Raw genomic sequence first — 20,735 nt, 5'->3', positions numbered from 1 at the left:
TCCTCTCCTCTTCCTCTCCTCTCCTCTCCTCTCTCCTCTCTCTGCTCTCCTCTCCTCTCTCCCTTCTTAATTTTCTTCCCTCTCTTCTTTGGTCTCATCACTTCTCTCTCCCTTTCTCTAACTCTCCCTCTCTCTCTCTGTCCTCCCCCCTCCCCCCATATTGATCAGGAGAGGATTCTGCATCTTATGTAACCCTATACCTCCCCAGCTGGCCTCTCCCTTACACCCACACACACACACACACACACACACACACACACACACACACACATATATATATTACACTAATACACACACACATATATTACACTAATACACACATAGACACACACACACAAACACACACACACACATATATGACACTAATACACATACACACACACACACACACACACACACACACACACATATGACACTAATACACACACACACACACATATATTACACTAATACACACACACACACGTATATATTACACTAATACACACAAACACACACACACATATATTGCACTAATACACACAAACATACACACACAGACACACACTATAGAGGAGTTCTAGGTTAAACTGAGATAATATATCATAGATGTCTATAGAGGAGTTCTAGTTTAAACTGAGATAATATATCATAGATGTCTATAGAGGAGTTCTAGTTTAAACTGAGATAATATATCATAGATGTCTATAGAGGAGTTCTAGTTTAAACTGAGATAATATATCATAGATGTCTATAGAGGAGTTCTAGGTTAAACTGAGATAATATATCATAGATGTCTATAGAGGAGTTCTAGGTTAAACTGAGATAATATTTCATATATGTCTATAGAGGAGTTCTAGGTTAAACTGAGATAATATATCATAGATGTCTATAGAGGAGTTCTAGTTTAAACTGAGATAATATATCATAGATGTCTATAGAGGAGTTCTAGTTTAAACTGAGATAATATATCATAGATGTCTATAGAGGAGATCTAGAGTCTATATAAAAGATAAATAAGCTTCTATTGTGAGATGTAGTTGACCACATTAGCTCACGGCAAAGGGCTATTTCAAGAGTGTCTCACACACACACACAGACAAACCCCCCCCCCCCCCACACACACACACACACACCCACACACACACACCCACACCCACATGAGTACACAGACAGACACACACACACCCACCCACATACACACACACAGACACACACACCCTATCTCTGTGGTTATGATGTTTTTCAGGACATCATTGATGCCTCAGCTGTTACTACCCCACACTTCTCTCTCTCTCTCTCTCTCTCTCTCTCTGTCTCTCTCTCTTTGTCTCTCTCTCTCTCTCTCTCTCTCTGTCTCTCTCTCTCTCTGTATCTGTCTCTCTCTGTCTCTCTTTGTCTTTCTGTGTCTCTCTGTGTCTCTCTGTGTCTCTCTCTCTGTCTCTCTGTCTCTGTCACACAACACACCCACTACACACACACACTACACCCTACACACACATACTACACACACTACACACACACACATTACACTCACACACACACACACACACACACTACACTCACATGCACACACACACACCCCAAGTAGGTAGACTGCCTTATGCCTCTAGATTCTACCGGGTGGTCTATCTCCATAAACTGTGCCTTGTTTGCATTTCACTTATCAAATTGTACTTTCATTGTTTGCTGTATTCAGTTTGATTAGAACATATACAGATTTGAGTAGATTCAAAATGATTCTAATAATCAGAATGATTCGAATTAGAATTGATTCAGAGTGAAATTTGATTCAGCAAGGAATATGTGTGGATAATGTTGTAATGTTCTACAAACACAGCCTGCATCTCAAATGGAACCATATTCCCTATGTAGTGCACTACTTTCGATTAGGGTCCATAGGGCTCTGGTCAAAAGTAGTGTCCTACATAGGGAACAGGGTGCCAGGGTAGGGTGCCTTTTTTGTAGCTGCCCTCTAGATAAATGTATTGTCTGTCTCAACTTCCTGGTTAAATACAGATCAAATAGTACATCATAAAACTATGAGAGGAGGAGAGGGGAGAGGAGATGAGGAGAGTGGAGAGGAGAGGAGGAGAGGAGATGAGGAGAGTGGAGAGGAGAGGAGGAGAGGAGATGAGGAGAGTGGAGAGGAGAGGAGGAGAGGAGATGAGGAGATGAGGAGAGCAGATGAGGAGAGAGAAGAGGAGAGGAGGAGAGGGGAGAGGAAGCAAGGGGAGAGGAGGAGAGAGGAGAGGAAGAGAGAGGAGAGGAGGAGAGAGGAGAATCTAGCCTGTGGGTGAAAATGTGACCTTAGCATCGTTAGCATGTTAGCCAAAGCATGGAGACCCATGACCAGATAGGAAGGCTGATGCTGTAGCCCCAGGGGAGGACATCAAAGCTGGGCAGGAGTGCAAGGCTAACAGCCAGTCTGAGGGAGACGTGGAGCTCTAGTTCTGTATTATTCTAAATCCAATGATATTGTTATTATCATACGGAGCCTGTAGTCACAAAGCGTCTCAGATTAGGAGACCTGATCTGGGACCAGGTTCCCTTTATTCCTAATCATTATTATCTCAAAGACAAAACTCATCCTAGATCAGCACTCCTCCCTGGGTTTTACCTACAGGGATGTTTCACTCTAAATAAATCGAGATTCTTATAATAATGATAGTTGTATGTTATTATTCTATCGTGCTTAATATGAGAACTACAACTACAACTAGAACTAGAACTACAACTACAACTAGAACTAGAACTAGAACTAGAACTAGAACTAGAACTAGAACTACAACTACAACTACAACTACAACTACAACTAGAACTAGAACTAGAACTACAACTACAACTACAACTACAACTACAACTACAACTACAACTAGTAGCTCCAACCGTATTCTAGCGCATCAGGCTAATTACAACTGGTGTTGGGTGAGGGTATCTCTCCATGAACAGGGTTGGAGTTAAAACCTACAGGAGGGTATCTCTCCATGAACAGGGTTGGAGTTAAAACCTACAGGAGGGTCTCTCTCCATGAACAGGGTTGGAGTTAAAACCTACAGGAGGGTATCTCTCCATGAACAGGGTTGGAGTTAAAACCTACAGGAGGGTATCTCTCCAGGAACAGGGTAGAGGTTAAAACCTACAGGAGGGTATCTCTCCAGGAACAGGGTAGGAGTTAAAACCTCCAGGAGGGTCTCTCTCCATGAACAGGGTTGGAGTTAAAACCTACAGGAAGGTATCTCTCCAGGAACAGGGTTGGAGTTAAAACCTACAGGAGGGTATCTCTCCAGGAACAGGGTAAGGTTAAAACCTACAGGAGGGTATCTCTCCATGAACAGGGTTGGTGTTAAAACCTACAGGAGGGTATCTCTCCAGGAACAGGGTAAGGTTAAAACCTCCAGGAGGGTATCTCTCCATGGAACAGGGTTGGAGTTAAAACCTCCAGGAGGGTATCTCTCCATGGAACAGGGTAAGGTTAAAACCTACAGGAGGGTATCTCTCCAGGAACAGGGTAAGGTTAAAACCTACAGGAGGGTATCTCTCCATGGAACAGGGTTGGAGTTAAAACCTACAGCAGGGTATCTCTCCATGGAACAGGGTTGGTGTTAAAACCTACAGGAGGGTATCTCTCCAGGAACAGGGTAAGGTTAAAACCTACAGGAGGGTGTCTCTCCATGGACAGGGTAGGAGTTAAAACCTCCAGGAGGGTATCTCTCCAGGAACAGGGTAAGTTTAAAACCTACAGGAGGGTATCTCTCCATGAACAGGGTTGGAGTTAAAACCTACAGGAGGGTATCTCTCCATGAACAGGGTAAGGGTAAAACCTACAGGAGGGTATCTCTCCATGAACAGGGTTGGAGTTAAAACCTACAGGAGGGTATCTCTCCATGAACAGGGTAGAGGTTAAAACCTACAGGAGGGTATCTCTCCATGGAACAGGGTTGGAGTTAAAACCTACAGGAGGGTATCTCTCCATGAACAGGGTAGAGGTTAAAACCTACAGGAGGGTATCTCTCCATGACCAGGGTTGGAGTTAAAACCTACAGGAGGGTATCTCTCCATGAACAGGGTTGGAGTTAAAACCTACAGGAGGGTATCTCTCCATGAACAGGGTTGGAGTTAAAACCTACAGGAGGGTAGCTCTCCAGGAACAGGGTTGGAGTTAAAACCTACAGGAGGGTATCTCTCCAGGAACAGGGTTGGAGTTAAAACCTACAGGAGGGTATCTCTCCAGGAACAGGGTTGGAGTTAAAACCTACAGGAGGGTACACTCTTAAAATAAATGGTTCCAAAAGAGTTCTTTGGCTGTCCCCATAGGAGACCCATTTTTGGTTCTATAGGTACAACTCTTTTTGGTTCCAGGTAGAACCCATTTGGGTTCCATGCAGAGCCCTGTGTGGAAAGGGTTCTACGTGGAATACAAAAGGGTACTACCTAGAACCAAAATGTATTTTTTCAAATGGTTCTCCTATGGGGACAGCTGATGAGTCATTTTAAGTTGAAGATAACACCTTTTCCTCTAAGTCTTAGAATAAGACAAGACATAGATCAAATACATTGACAAGGAGGTATATGACTTAAAATAGTATCCTCCTACGACAGGCCTAAACAGAATAGACCTTGACTAGGAAGTAGGACTATTACAACCCACCTTTGAGTAGCGGCAGCGGCGTCAGCTCGACTTGGGAGCTCTGGTAACGGAACTGGGAGGAGGAGTGGGAACGCCTCTGCCGGGCTCTGCGCATCGAACGCCGGGGAAACCCATCCACCTTCTCCGCTGACGGGACCGAGAACCCGGTGGTCGGGGAGGAAGGGCTGGTCGGGGGTAGTTTAGTCGTCTCCATCGTTGCCGTGCCGTGTTAGCGAGCGGCCGGTGTGTGTGTGTGTGTGTGTGGTGTGTGTGACCAGATGCACCAATGATATGATAGTGAAGGAGAGGTGTACAGGATGGAGGAGAAAAACGTTTTTTTTCTTTTTTATCCCTTATAGATACACCCAATACGGTTTTTTTTTTTTATCAAAATGGATCACCTGGGAATAGAACATAGGGTGAGGAATTAGATAGAGGAGGGAGGAAGGAGGGAGGGAGGAAGGAGGGAGGGATAGAGACGGAGTGCTGCAGTCCAGAGATGGATGGGTGGAAGGTTAAAGGACAGGACGGTAAAATAAATAGGCTGTGTGTGTGTGTGTGTGTTCGTTCTGCTGTTGCTTGAAGTTCAATTCGTTTCGCACCTTGTGACTGCCTGTCTGCTGCCTATACACCGTCTCAATACAGTGGAGGGAGGAAAAAAACGGTGCTCCAGTCCTTTCTGAAATAACGAAACATATTTTTACACAGACAAAGACAAACGCATTGATCTAACGGAAATGATCCGTGTATCTATTGATAGACATGAAGAAGCACGTGGATTATTTAGGTTACAACTGTGAGGGTTGCTTTGCCGTATTGGCGTCATCAGCCCGTCATCGGCCTAAATTTGGTATTTATTTATATATTTCTGTCATGGGTATAGCCTAGCCTATAGCCTATGGATCCTTACATAAAGCACATCACACCGAGAAAGCAGGTCTACCGGAGGTGATTGGAATCATTCCATTCAAGAAAACGTCAACAACACGAATCCATAAAATCAGTCGTTTGATTGGTCCGTCCACATCAATGAATAATAAATCATGAACTGATTAGGTCATAACAGACTCATATCATAAAATCGTCGATCTGATTCCGCTTCGATAACGCATCACTGTTCCCCGGTTCCGTGAACGGTTCCGTTATTCGGTAAACCGCCTGGCCCTGCCGTTTCAGACCGAATAGGGCTCCGCGCAGGGCGGGGATGGAGATGGGGTGCTCGAACGTGCCGACATGTGCGGTTCTTCAGGTAGGCCGCTGCAACACCGAATCCCTGCTCACCGTTAAAAACACCTCCAAAACCTTCGCAGTGCCGGTTGGTCACAGATGCGTTAGCTATATTCCCGTTTTTTTTCTGTCTGCAAGTCGCGTCTCCTCTCTCCTTGATTCGGTAAGGGAAGCGGTCTCTCTCTCTCTCTCCCCTCCCTGCTGTATCCTCGTCTCTCTTCTGTCTCCGCTGCACTTAGGTGGTGCAAGGAGAGAGAGACACACTGCGGATGACGCTCTTCTCGCCACAGCGAATTATTTAATTATTTCAGTTATATTTATGTAGACTTACCCCCTGTTTTTACGCCATGGACGGACGGTGGCGCGCTTGTCTTGGGCTAGTCGGTGGAGGCGTTATGACACGACGGGCGCACACGCTCTTTCACTCCCCCATCTTTAAAATGTACAACAACAAAAAAAGAGCAACGTTTATCGTTTTATCCGACCTCCTCTCCGCTCCTTCTGTTCCTCGAGCTAAGATACACCCACCGATTGTTCACCACTGTCTGTCTTTCCACCTTCTCACCCCCCTTCCTCCCTTCCCTCGCCTCTGCGCGTGTCTACCGTGTCTCACAGACGAGGTAAACACTTTCCGCTATTGATTCGAGCCTCGCTCACGTTCTCGTGCCTGGTGTCCACACGCGCTTTGTTTGTGAAGGAATCATCTGTATCAACCCGGTTAGTAGCCGTTACCGTTCATTACCAGCTCGGTGTCTCTCCAGTGGTTTGGTAATGTGTCCTCTCTCCCTCTCAATTCAATTCAATTCAAAGGGCTTTATTGGCATGGAAAACACATGTTTACATTGTCAAAGCAAGTGAAATAGATAAACAAAAAGTGAAATAAACAATAAAAAATGAACAGTAAATATTACACTCAAAGAGTTCCAAAAGAATAAAGACATTTGAAATATCCGTATTATGTCTATATACAGTGTTGTAACTATGTGCAAATAGTTAAAGTATAAAAGGGAAAATAAATCAACATAAATATGGGTTGTATTGTATGGTGTTTCTGCTTCACTGGTTGCCCTTTTCTTGTGGCAGTTTCCACCTCATTCATAGCCTGTCTTCTCTCAACAGCAAGGCTATGCTCACTGAATTTGTACATAGTCAAAGGTTTCCTTAAGTTTGGGTCAGTCACAGTGGTCAGGTATTCTGCCACTGTGTACTCTCTGTTTAGGGCCAAATAGCATTCTAGTTTGCTCAGTTTTTTTGTTAATTTTTTCCAATGTATCAAGTAATTATGTTTTTGTTTTCTCATGATTTGGTTGGGTCTAATAGGGTTGCTGACCTGGAGCTCTGTGGGGTCTGTTTGTGTTTGTGAACAGAGCCCCAGGACCAGCATGCTTAGGGGACTCTTCTCCAGGTTCATCTCTCTGTAGGTGATGGCTTTGTTATGGAAGGTTTGGGAATCACTTCCTTTTAGGTGGTTGTAGAATTTAACGGCTCTTTTCTGGATTTTGATAATTATCAGGTATCGGCTTAATTCTGCTCTGCATTTGGTGTTTCACGCTGTACACTGAGGATATTTTTGCAGAATTCTGCATTCAGAGTCTCAATTTGGTGTTTGTCCCATTTTGTGAATTCTTGGTTGGTGAGCGGACCCCAGACCTCACAACCATAAAGGGCAATGAGTTCTATAACTGATTCAAGTAATTTTAGTCAGATCCAAATTTGTTTTTTTAAATTTTATTTTCCTTTTGATAATGTAGAAGGCCCTTCTTGCCTTGTCTCTCAGATTGTTCACAGCTTTGTGGAAGTTACCTGTGGCGCTGATGTTAAGGCCGAGGTATGTATAGTTTTTTGTGTGCTCTAGGGCAACGGTGTCTAGATGGAATTTGTATTTATGGTCCTGGCAACTGGACCTTTTTTGGAACACCATTGTTTTTGTCTTACTGAGATTTACTGTCAGGGCCCAGGTCTGACAGAACCTGTGCAGAATATCTAGGTGCTGCTGTAGGCCCTCCTTGGTTGGGGACAGAAGCACCAGATGATCAGCAAACAGTAGACATTTGACATGGTGGTTGTCTTAACCATCGCGAGATGGGTGCGTTCATTTCAGGTGAGTTGTAATCAATGGGTATATACCAACGATGTATATACACTAGATGACTGTTAGGGGGCGTTGTGTTGAAGTCACCTCATGGTACAAAATGATTTACAATCTATAATACATTTATTAATGTCTACATTCATTGTTGTCACATTTATTCTATTACAGACACCTTAATTCATACAGTTAAAGTACATTATGTGAGCTAAACGTACTTTGAAATTACATTGTGAGCTAAACATACAGTTAAATTACGTTATGTGAGATAAACATACAGTTAAATTACATTATGTGAGATAAACATACAACTATACAGTAATATATATATATACACATTTGAAGTAGGAAGTTTACATACACCTTAGCCAAATACATTTAAACTCAGTTTTTCACAATTCCTGACATTTAATCCTTGTAAAAATTCCCTGTCTCAGGTCAGTTAGGATCACCACTTGATTTTAAGTGAAATAATAATAGTAGAGAGAATGATTTATTTCAGCTTTTATTTCTTTCATCACATTCCCAGTGGGTCAGAAGTTTACATACACTCAATTAGTATTTGGTAGCAATGCCTTTAAATTGTTTAACTTGGGTCAGAGGTTTCGGGTAGCCTTCCACAAGCTTCCCACAATAAGTTGGGTGAATTTTGGCCCATTCCTCCTGACAGAGCTGGTGTAACTGAGTCAGGTTTGTAGGCCTTCTTGCTCACACACGCTTTTTCAGTTCTGCCCACAAATGTTCTATAGGATTGAGGTCAGGGCTTTGTGATGGCCACTCCAATACCTTGACTTTGTTGTCCTTAAGCCATTTTGCCACAACTTTGGAAGCATGCTTGGGGTCATTGTCCGTTTGGAAGACCCATTTGCGACCAAGCTTTAACATCCTGACTGATGTCTTGAGATGTTGCTTCAATGTATCCACATAATTTTCCGTCCTCATGATGCCATCTATTTTGTGAAGTGCACCAGTCCCTCCTGCAGCAAAGCACCCCCACAACATGATGCTGCCACCCCCGTGCTTCACAGTTGGGATGGTGTTCTTCAGCTTGCAAGCCTCCCCCTTTTTCCTCCAAACATAACGATGGTCATTATGGCAAAACAGTATTATTTCTGTTTCATCAGACCAGAGGACATTTCTCCAAAAAGTACGATCTTTGTCCCCATGTGCAGTTGCAAACCGTAGTCTGGCTTTTTTATTGCGGTTTTGGAGCAGTTGCTTCTTCCTTGTTGAGTGGTCTTTCAGGTTATGTCGATATAGGACTCGTTTTAATGTGGCTATAGTTACTTTTGTAGCTGTTTCCTCCAGCATCTTCACAAGGTCCTTTGCTGTTGTTCTGGGATTGATTTGCACTTTTTATACAAAACTACGTTCATCTCTAGGAGACAGAACACATCTCCTTCCTGAGCGGTATGACGGCTGCGTGGTCCCATGGTGTTTATACTTGCGTACTATTGTTTATACAGATGAACGTGGAACCTTCAGCCGTTTGGAAATTGCTCCCAAGGATGAACCAGACTTGTGGAGGTCTACAATTTATTTTCTGAGGTCTTGGCTGATTTCTTTAGATTTCCCCATGATGTCAAGCAAAGAGGCACTGAGTTTGAAGGTAGGCCTTGAAATACATCCACAGGTACACCTCCAACTGACTCAAATGATGTCAATTAGCCTATCAATAGCTTCTAAAGCCATGACATCATTTTCTGGAATTTTCCAAGCTGTTTAAAGGCACAGTCAACTTAGTGTATGTAAACTTCTGACCCACTGGAATTGTGATACAGTGAATTTTAAGTGAAATAATCTGTCTGTAAAAAATTGTTGGAAAAATGCACAAAGTAGATGTCCTAACCGACTTGCCAAAACTATAATTTGTAAACAAGAAATTTGTGGAGTGGTTGAAAAACGAGTTTTAATGACTCCAACTTAAGTGTATGTAAACTTCCGACTTCAACTGTATATATAAAAAACAATGGGTACATATTGAAGATGTCTACGTTCATCCCCAGAATCTTTTCACGTGTCTCTTTTCTGAAAATAGCTGTGCAGCAACACCCCCCCATCCAACCTGACAGAGCTTGAGAGGATCTGCTGAGAAGAATGGGAGAAACTCCCCAAATACAGGTGTGCCAAGCTTGCAGCGTCATACCCAAGAAGACTCGAGGCTGTAATCACTGCCAAAGTTGCTTCAACAAAGTACTGAGTAAAGGGTCTGAATGCTTATGTAAATGTGATATTTCATTAAAAAATATTTTTTTATACATTTTCAAACATTTCTAAAAACCTTTTTTTTGCTTCGTCATTATAGGGTATTGTGTGTAGATTGATGAGGGGAAAAAATACAATTTAATCAATTTTAGAATAAGGCTGTAACTTAACAAAATGTGGAGAAGGTCAAGGGGTCTGGATACCTTCTGAAGCCACTGCTATGCCCAAGGTGCATCTGTGCTGGCTGGCGGTGGCCCAACGTTCTATTAAGACACTTTGTGTTGGAGTCCCCCTTATTTTGGCAGTTACCTGTATATCCTATGTTTAAACCTAAATCTGGGGTATTTTGAATATAGATGTAGTTTATATCGCATGAGATGTGGTTTTCCAAATATAGTCATATGCTATTCGTTTTGTCTATAGCCTGTTCATACATTTGCAGCTTTTTACAATTAATCAAAATCACACTTAAAAGGCTTGAAAGTCCATTGAATTGTTGATTTTATACACAAATAAATGAACTCAATATGTGAGGTTCTAATGAAGAGTTTAAAAGCTTATTCCAATCAATCAATCAATCAATTATTCCACTCTCAAAGAAGTTCATCACCGACCATTGATCAGGGCCAATAGTCTGTTATGACCAATGAACAGGGCCGGTTAGTCTGTTATGACCAATGAACAGGGCCGGTTAGTCTGTTATGACCAATGAACAGGGCCGGTTAGTCTGCTATGACCAATGATCAGGGCCGGTTAGTCTGTTATGACCAATGAACAGGGCCGGTTAGTTTGTTATGACCAATGAACAGGGCCGGTTAGTCTGTTATGAACAATGATCAGGGCCGGTTATTCAAAAACACAAACAGTAAATCAACATAACAGCTACAGAATTCCTCACAAGATGTGAACACCCATTACATGTGCTTGGTATATACATGTACCAAACACCAGAGTCCATAAACTTTAAGTGTCTATTTGTCCTTTTCTACAGAAACCTAAATTACTCTTTCATATGGTGCCAGGAATCTTACCCCATGAAAGACACATCATCACAGACGTTGGCTGTAGATCACCTGGTGGTTGTCTGCCGATGGACAGTGGAGATTCAACGTGGAGATTCGTCAGGAAATTGCCAGAAAATCAGTACTGATGTTCTGTGGTCAGAGGCAATAGGGCCGAGCAACCACATGTTGCTTTTAACCATTCGCCAAACAGTGTGATTGGTCCATTAGAACTCGCCCCAGGTGGGTGATGCAGGGTTGCAGAGCCAATCAGGACTGTCCAGGATGTCGGAGAGGGACAATTCTATTGGGGGTTCAATGGCTGGGGTAGACAAGTTCAGAGGGTACATGGTCAGAGGGTAGGAGGTGGACGACAGAGTAGGGGTAGGGATAGTTGGAGGTGCAAGATTAGTTCTTGAGGTAGTTAGAGGAGAAATATTAGTTTTGGGGGTAATTAGAGAGGCACAAAGATTGTTTGGGGCAATCAGAGGCGCAATATTAGATATTGGGGAATATAGAGTGGAAAGCAAAGGGTAGGGGTTAGTCACATGGGCAGTTGAAGGAACAGTGACGAGAGTGGAGAGGGGTAAAGAGGCAGGAGCAGGTAAACAAGCCAACTGCCCTCCAGTTACTGGGGTAAGAAGAGAGCCCGAGGTAGTTTGAGGGGACACAGTGGGTGCCGGGGTAGTCACAGGGGACACAGTGGGTGCCGGGGTAGTCACAGGGGCAATAGATGAAGCGGAGGGGGACAGGATCTGGAAGCAGGGGGCATTGGCGGGTATAGAGGAGGGCCGGAGGGTGCAGAGAGGTTCATGTTGCTCCAGCGTGGCTGTGTGAAGCTGGAACTCTCTTCTCAGACCAGCAATCTCCTTCTCTAGAGCTGAGTTAGAACGTTCCAAGGTCTGTAGCTCCTAGAGAGAGAGAGAGAGAGAGAGCGAGAGCGAGAGTGAGAGAGCGGGAGAGAGAGAGATGTTGGTTAGCATTGCTATTATTAGCAATACTAATATGCAAACACACACAAACCTTCAGTGAACTACAAAAGTGACATTTTTTTATTATTGTTTTGACTCTGTACTCCAGTACTTTAGATTTTAAATGATACAATGACTATGAGGTTAAGGTGCAGACTTAGCTTTAATTTGAGGTTATTTTCATCCTTATCCTGTGAACCGTTTAGAAATTAATGAACTTTTTGTACATATTCCCCCCATTTTAGGGGACCAAAAGTGTTGGGACAAATTCACTTGTGTATTAAAGTAGTCAAAAGTTCAGTATTTGGTCCCATATTCACAGCACATATTGACTACATCAAGCTTGTGACTCTACAAATTTGTTGGATGCATTTGCTGTTTGTTTTGGTTGTGTTTCAGATTATTTTGTGCCCAATAGAAATGAATGGTAAATAATGTATTGTGTCATTTTGGAGTCACTTTTATTGTAAATAAGAATATGTTTCTAAACACTTCTACATTAATGTGGATGCTACCATGATTATGGATAATCCTGAATGAATCGTGAATAATTATGAGTGAGAAAGTTACAGACACACAAATGTCATAACCCCAAGACACATGCTAACCTCACACCATTACAATAACAGGGGAGGTTAGCATACCCCCAAGACACATGCTAACCTCTCACCATTACAATAACAGGGGAGTTTAGCATACCCCCAAGACACATGCTAACCTCTCACCATTACAATAACAGGGGAGGTTAGCATACCCCCAAGACACATGCTAACCTCTCACCATTACAATAACAGGGGAGTTTAGCATACCCCCAAGACACATGCTAACCTCTCACCATTACAATAACAGGGGAGGTAGGCATACCCCCAAGACACATGCTAACCTCTCACCATTACAATACCAGGGGAGGTTAGCATACCCCCAAGACACATGCTAACCTCTCACCATTACAATACCAGGGGAGGTTAGCATACCCCCAAGACACATGCTAACCTCTCACCATTACAATAACAGGGGAGGTTAGCATACCCGCCAGACACATGCTAACCTCTCACCATTACAATAACAGGGGAGGTTAGCATACCCCCAAGACACATGCTAACCTCTCACCATTACAATACCAGGGGAGGTTAGCATACCCCCAAGACACATGCTAACCTCTCACCATTACAATAACTGGGTAGGTTTGCATTTTTGGGGGAGGTATGATATTTGTGTCTAACTTTGTGACTCATAATTTTTCATTAATTCGTCTCAATACTTTTGGTTCCTAAAATGGGGGGACTATGTACAAAAAGTTCTGTAATTTTTTTAACGGTTCACCTGATATGAAAATACCCTCAAAATAAAGCTGACAGTCTGCACCTTAACCTCATAGTCATTGTATTATTTAAAATCCAAAGTACTGGAGTACAAAGCCAAAACAATAATACAAAATTTAAAAAAACGGACTCTGTCCCAGTACTTTTGGAGCTCGCTGGTGGAACATCCTGTTCTTAGACAGAGTAATTGTGGGTTGAAGAGAGAGAAAGTGAAAGTTGGTTCTGATTCTAGGACAGCGGTTAGGGATAGCCTGCAGTGTTTCTGAACACCACTATAAACATGTTGGGGAAGACACTCTGAAAATATAGTTCACCAAGTTACTTTCACACTGGAAGAAGTAAAGCTACATGTTGGTAGTGTGTAGTTCCAGTAGTTAGCTACACCGCTACATGGTAAAACAGTAGTGTGTAGTTCCAGTAGTTAGCTACACCGCTACATGGTAAAACAGTAGTGTGTAGTTCCAGTAGTTAGCTACACCGCTACATGGTAAAACAGTCGTGTGTAGTTCCAGTAGTTAGCTACACCGCTACATGGTAAAACAGTAGTGTGTAGTTCCAGTAGTTAGCTACACCGCTACATGGTGGAGGTGTGAGTGTCATAAATAAAGTTGCCACCCTATTCCCTATGTAGTGTACTATGAGAAAGGGAGAGGGAGAGTGAGGGAGGGAGGGGTGAGAGAGGGAAGAGCGAGGCGGGGAGGGTTTCTCTTTAGAGCAAGGGTTTCCCAGAAATGCTCTGCCCGACTGCACAGCCAGATTGCATCACACACACACACACACCATAGTTATTGATCCCTGGCCCTCTCTGTGAGTAACCAGCCTTACTATAAACCACATGCATGAGAGTACACACAGGAGGAAGTGAACAATGGGAAGGTGGGAGGTAGGGGGAGAGAGTCAGAGAGAGAGAAAGAGAGAGAGAAAGAGAGAGAGAAAGAGAGAGAGACAGAGAGAGAGACAGAGAGAGAGACAGAGAGAGAGATAAAGAGAGAGATAAGAGACAGATGTAAATCATTTACATTTACGTCATTTAGCAGACGCTCTTATCCAGAGCGACTTACAAAGAGACAGATAAAGAGAGAGAGAGATAAAGAGAGACCGAGATAGATAAAGAGATATACATAATATGACACTTGAAATGTCTTCATTCTTTTGGAACTTTTGAAAGTGTAATGTTTACTGTTCAATTTTTTATTTAACTTTTGTTTATTATCTATTTCACTTGCTTTGACAATGTAAACATATGTTTCCCATGCAAAGAAAGACCTTCAATTGAAATAGAAATGAGAGCGAGAGAGAGTTGAGGATGAAAGAGAGAAACTGAAAATATACCAGAAAAGTTAAGAAGTGAGAGAGAAAGCACAAAAGACAGAGGAAAAGAGAGTTAAGAGAGAACAAAGAACATGAGAGAAAGAGAGGATAAATGTAAAGGAGAGAAATCTGTGTTAAAGATAAAGGAGCCAGACTGACCTGGTGGAGAATGTCTGCTCTCTCCGTCTGTTTTTTCCTGCTCTTCCTGGCAGCGTCTCTGTTCTTCACTCTTCTTTTACCTCTCCGGTCCACACTCACTCCTTTCTGTCCTCCTCTCTCCTGGAAATAAAATGTGTGATCAACTCAGTAACATACAGGTTAAAATACACCTTAGTAAAAATAAAACAGTGATCTTTCTTTATACGCTGATCTGACCACCTGTACGCCCAGGTGATCTATAACTAGTGATCTGACCACCTGTACGCCCAGGTGATCTATAACTAGTGATCTGACCACCTGTACGCCCAGGTGATCTATAACTAGTGATCTGGCCACCTGTACGCCCAGGTGATCTATAACTAGTGATCTGACCACCTGTACGCCCAGGTGATCTATAACTAGTGATCTGGCCACCTGTACGCCCAGGTGATCTATAACTAGTGATCTGGCCACCTGTACGCCCAGGTGATCTATAACTAGTGATCTGGCCACCTGTACGCCCAGGTGATCTATAACTAGTGATCTGACCACCTGTACGCCCAGGTGATCTATAACTAGTGATCTGGCCACCTGTACGCCCAGGTGATCTATAACTAGTGATCTGGCCACCTGTACGCCCAGGTGATCTATAACTAGTGATCTGGCCACCTGTACGCCCAGGTGATCTATAACTAGTGATCTGGCCACCTGTACGCCCAGGTGATCTATAACTAGTGATCTGACCACCTGTACGCCCAGGTGATCTATAACTAGTGATCTGGCCACCTGTACAACTAGATGATCTATAACTAGTGATCTGACCACCTGTACGCCCAGGTGATCTATAACTAGTGATCTGGCCACCTGTACAACTAGATGATCTATAACTAGTGATCTGACCACCTGTACGCCCAGGTGATCTATAACTAGTGATCTGGCCACCTGTACGCCCAGGTGATCTATAACTAGTGATCTGGCCACCTGTACAACTAGATGATCTATAACTAGTGATCTGACCACCTGTACGCCCAGGTGATAACCAGTCATGGAGAGCTCCAAGGTGTGCTGCAAATGTTTTAATGCTGGGCTGAAACAAAACCCTGCACATCATATAGGAACACTGGTGGCTGTTTTACATTGTACTACAGATGCAGAACTGAGAAAAGTATTAGACCAGCATCACAAACAATTTGATCATCATTTCATTATCTTAATACTTATACTAGAATAGAAGTGATTAATTATGCATTGACTTGCTATTAATATCTCAATAAACAGTGTAATTTACCGATTCGGATGGGCTTGGGTAGTCCTCACCGGAGAAAGACGTTCCGCTGCCTTCTGATCGCGAGTCGACGAAGGATGCCACCAGCGGCATATCCTTTAGTAATGGTCCCATATGGTGCACCGTCAACCGCAACAGCAAATAAAGGGAACGTTTCTAAACGGCCACAGGCAAAGATGTATGCATTTCCTTTTCAAGACTGGATATGGAACTACGGTATTCCTATGATCTTCTCAACTTGTTGTAAAACCCTACAGCGCCTCCTTGGATAAATGAGCAGGATATTGGCTGTCAGTTTACCTGCAAGACGTCTCTTTACGCTTGAATTGCAGAAGCTGGAGCGTGCTTTCACTTTTATAATGTTTGTAGAAACCGCCCACCTGTTTGTACAGTCGGGCAGCACCTTAAGGAGGGGAAGAGAGGGGGGGGCTATGGTCTTGTATTTTCGGTTTCGGTTTATTCTAAATGGCATGGTTGCAAAGTAACAGGAGGAAGTTGATCAACGGGCGCCCGGCGGACATGGCCATATTTGACCGTGCTTTTCTTTTCGACACCACGTGCAGGGAATTTTGTGATTTGGTAGGAAGTGTAGACGCTGTACGAGAATGTGAAGCAGAAACGTAGAGATTTATTTATTCTTTTTTTGTTTGTTTTATTATTATAATATATTTTTTCTTGCAATAATCATAACAATATTACACATCGACACAGGGACATTCCTGTGAATACAATGAAAAAATATAATAATAGAACACTAGTTGAACCCCCCAATTTTTTAAAAATAAATAAATAATAAAAATAATAATAATTCAGAACATCATTTATATGTGACATTAACAGACATTCAGAGACATGACTTCTAATAATTTTTCCAACTTTTTAAGTTTCACAAATTTGAGGGATTTATAAAATTGTAACAGTTCAATAAAAAAAAACTGCAAAATAAGACATTTTTCCATCCCATGTACATTTATGAATATAATACACTGCTCAAAAAAATAAAGGGAACACTTAAACAACACATCCTAAATCTGAATGAAAGAAATAATCTTATTAAATACTTTTTTCTTTACATAGTTGAATGTGCTGACAACAAAATCACACAAAAATAATCAGTGGAAATCCAATTTATCAGCCCATGGAGGTCTGGATTTGGAGTCGCACTCAAAATTAAAGTGGAAAACCACACTACAGGCTGATCCAACTTTGATGTAATGTCCTTAAAACAAGTCAAAATGAGGCTCAGTAGTGTGTGTGGCCTTCACGTGCCTGTATGACCTCCCTACAACGCCTGGGCATGCTCCTGATGAGGTGGCGGATGGTCTCCTGAGGGAACTCCTCCCAGACCTGGACTAAAGCATCCGCCAACTCCTGGACAGTCTGTGGTGCAACGTGGCGTTGGTGGATGGAGCGAGACATGATGTCCCAGATGTGCTCAATTGGATTCAGGTCTGGGGAACGGGCGGGCCAGTCCATAGCATCAATGCCTTCCTCTTGCAGGAACTGCTGACACACTCCAGCCACATGAGGTCTAGCATTGTCTTGCATTAGGAGGAACCCAGGGCCAACCGCACCAGCATATGGTCTCACAAGGGGTCTGAGGATCTCATCTCGGTACCTAATGGCAGTCAGGCTACCTCTGGCGAGCACATGGAGGGCTGTGCGGCCCCCCAAAGAAATGCCACCCCACACCATGACTGACCCACCGCCAAACCGGTCATGCTGGAGGATGTTGCAGGCAGCAGAACGTTCATTAACTGGCAATCATATCCACTTATTGTTTAATGTTTTTTTATCCAAAAGATTCAAGTCATTAATTTGTAAACTTGGAAAAGAGGGAACAATCTCATAACATAACAAGTGTTTTTCAAGTCACTCATTTGTAAACTTGGAAAAGAGGGAACAATCTCATAATATAACAAAGTGTTCATAATAAGTCCAAGTATAGAAAGTGGAATTGCTTTGAAAACCTTCATATTCTCTCTGAGTAATATTAACCCGAAATTTACCAATGAACTCATCAAACGGCAGAAACTCCCCAGTGTTGTCTAACAAATTACATACAAAATGAATATCCTTGTCAAACCAAAAGCATTTGAAAAATCGATATCCTATTCATTTATTTTTTAATATAATTTTCCAGATAAATAAAATTTGCTGGTGAAACTTAGACAATTTAACAGGTAATTTTGGAGGGTCAAAATCCCATTTCATTAGAAATTCAAGTCCACCAAGTTTAATAAACAGACTGTTAGGGATATGATACCATATAGAGGTAGGATTAGACAGACATAATTTCAATCAACGCGGGGAATTTCGCTGGCACGGATCGTGGATAGGCTGGAGACATAGGCTTACTTACAGTTGAAGTCGGAAATTTACATACACTTAGGTTGGAGTCATTAAAACTCGTTTTTCAACCACTCTAGAAATTTCTTGTTAAAAAACTATAGTTCTGACAAGTCGGTTAGGACATCTACTTTGTGCATGACACAAGTAATATTTCCAACAATTGTTTACAGACAGAGTATTTCACATATAATTCACTGTATCACAATTCCAGTAGGTCAGAAGTTTACATACACTAAGTTGACTGTGCCTTTAAACAGCATGGAAAATTCCAGAAAATGATGTCATGGCTTTAGAAGCTTCTGATAGGCTAATTGACATCATTTGAGTCAATTGGAGGTGTACCTGTGGATGTATTTCAAGGCTTACCTTCAAACTCAGTGCCTCCTTGCTTGACATCATGGGAAAATCAAAAGAAATCAGCCAAGACCTCAGAAAAAAAAATGGTAGACCTCCACATCAGACAGACTGTAGTGGTGTTATCATCTCTCTCTAACCCATCAGACTGTAGTGGTGTTATCATCTCTCTCTAACCCATCAGACTGTAGTGGTGTTATCATCTCTCTCTCTAACCCATCAGACTGTAGTGGTGTTATCATCTCTCTCTAACCCATCAGACTGTAGTGGTGTTATCATCTCTCTCTAACCCATCAGACTGTAGTGGTGTTATCATCTCTCTCTCTAACCCATCAGACTGTAGTGGTGTTATCATCTCTCTCTCTAACCCATCAGACTGTAGTGGTGTTATCATCTCTCTCTAACCCATCAGACTGTAGTGGTGTTATCATCTCTCTCTAACCCATCAGACTGTAGTGGTGTTATCATCTCTCTCTCTAACCCATCAGACTGTAGTGGTGTTATCATCTCTCTAACCCATCAGACTGTAGTGGTGTTATCATCTCTCTCTCTAACCCATCAGACTGTAGTGGTGTTATTATCTCTCTCTCTAACCCATCAGACTGTAGTGGTGTTATCATCTCTCTCTAACCCATCAGACTGTAGTGGTGTTATCATCTCTCTCTCTAACCCATCAGACTGTAGTGGTGTTATCATCTCTCTAACCCATCAGACTGTAGTGGTGTTATCATCTCTCTAACCCATCAGACTGTAGTGGTGTTATCATCTCTCTAACCCATCAGACTGTAGTGGTGTTATCATCTCTCTCTCTAACCCATCAGACTGTAGTGGTGTTATCATCTCTCTCTCTAACCCATCAGACTGTAGTGGTGTTATCATCTCTCTAACCCATCAGACTGTAGTGGTGTTATCATCTCTCTCTAACCCATCAGACACTGTACAGTCTACAGTTCATCCTTGGGAGCAATTTCCAAATGCCTGAAGGTACCACGTTCATCTGTACAAACAATAGTACGCAAGTATAAACACCATGGGACCACACAGCCGTCATACCGCTCAGGAAGGAGACGCGTTCTGTCTCCTAGAGATGAACGTACTTTGGGGCAAAAAGTGCAAATCATTCCCAGAACAACAGCAAAGGACCTTGTGACGATGCTGGAGGAAACAGCTACAAAAGTATCTATATCCACAGTAAAACGAGTCCTATATCGACATAACCTGAAAGGCCGCTCAGCAAGGAAGAAGCCACTGCTCCAAAACCGCCATAAAAAAGCCAGACTATGGTTTGCAACTGCACATGGGGACAAAGTTAGTACTTTTTGGAGAAATGTCCTCTGGTCTGATGAAACAGAAATAAAACTGTTTGGCCATAATGACCATCGTTATGTTTGGAGGAAAAAGGGGGAGGCTTGCAAGCCGAAGAACACCATCCCAACCGTGAAGCACAGGGGTGGCAGCATCATGTTGTGGGGGTGCTTTGCTGCAGGAGGGACTGGTGCACTTCACAAAATAGATGGCATCATGAGGAAATAAAGTTATGTGGATATATTGAAGCAACATCTCAAGACATCAGTCAGGAAGTTAAAGCTTGGTCGCAAATGGGTCTTCCAAATGGACAATGACCCCAAGCATACTTCCAAAGTTGTGGCAAAATGGCTTAAGGACAACAAAGTCAAGGTATTGGACTGGCCATCACAAAGCCCAGACCTCAATCCTATAGAACATTTGTGGGCAGAACTGAAAAAGCGTGTGCGAGCAAGGAGGCCTACAAACCTGACTCAGTTACACCAGCTCTGTCAGGAGGAATGGGCCAAAATTCACCCAACTTATTGTGGGAAGCTTGTGGAAGGCTACCCGAAATGTTTCACCCA

General features: G+C 42.7%; 3 protein-coding genes and 1 long non-coding RNA gene across 4 annotated transcripts in view; 1 reads left to right on the top strand and 3 right to left on the bottom strand.

Moving 5' to 3' along the window:
- LOC115194677 (zinc finger protein 37-like) overlaps positions 1-20,735 on the top strand; it is a 1,069,572-nt gene that overhangs the window by 447,689 nt on the left and 601,148 nt on the right. The gene's annotated exons all lie outside the window — the stretch shown is intronic.
- The window catches only part of LOC115194676 (gastrula zinc finger protein XlCGF26.1-like), a 900,659-nt gene that overhangs the window by 386,996 nt on the left and 492,928 nt on the right, over positions 1-20,735 (bottom strand). The gene's annotated exons all lie outside the window — the stretch shown is intronic.
- LOC115194701 (uncharacterized) lies at positions 4,959-6,630 on the bottom strand. The gene is made up of 2 exons (XR_003878456.1): positions 5,520-6,630; positions 4,959-5,288 (listed from the first exon to the last, which is right to left on the bottom strand). It is a non-coding gene; the product is annotated as an uncharacterized LOC115194701 (long non-coding RNA).
- batf2 (basic leucine zipper ATF-like transcription factor 2) lies at positions 10,615-16,584 on the bottom strand. The gene is made up of 3 exons (XM_029754599.1): positions 16,162-16,584; positions 14,895-15,014; positions 10,615-12,042 (listed from the first exon to the last, which is right to left on the bottom strand). Exons 1-3 carry the CDS (start codon positions 16,270-16,272, stop codon positions 11,359-11,361), a joined length of 915 nt encoding a protein of 304 aa, XP_029610459.1. The 5' UTR covers positions 16,273-16,584; the 3' UTR covers positions 10,615-11,358.

This window comes from Salmo trutta, chromosome 5 (assembly GCF_901001165.1).
Source record: "Salmo trutta chromosome 5, fSalTru1.1, whole genome shotgun sequence".
Lineage (NCBI taxonomy): Eukaryota > Metazoa > Chordata > Actinopteri > Salmoniformes > Salmonidae > Salmo > Salmo trutta.
Note: the sequence above shows the minus strand (reverse complement) of the source record. Positions and strands in the feature narration are given on the sequence as shown.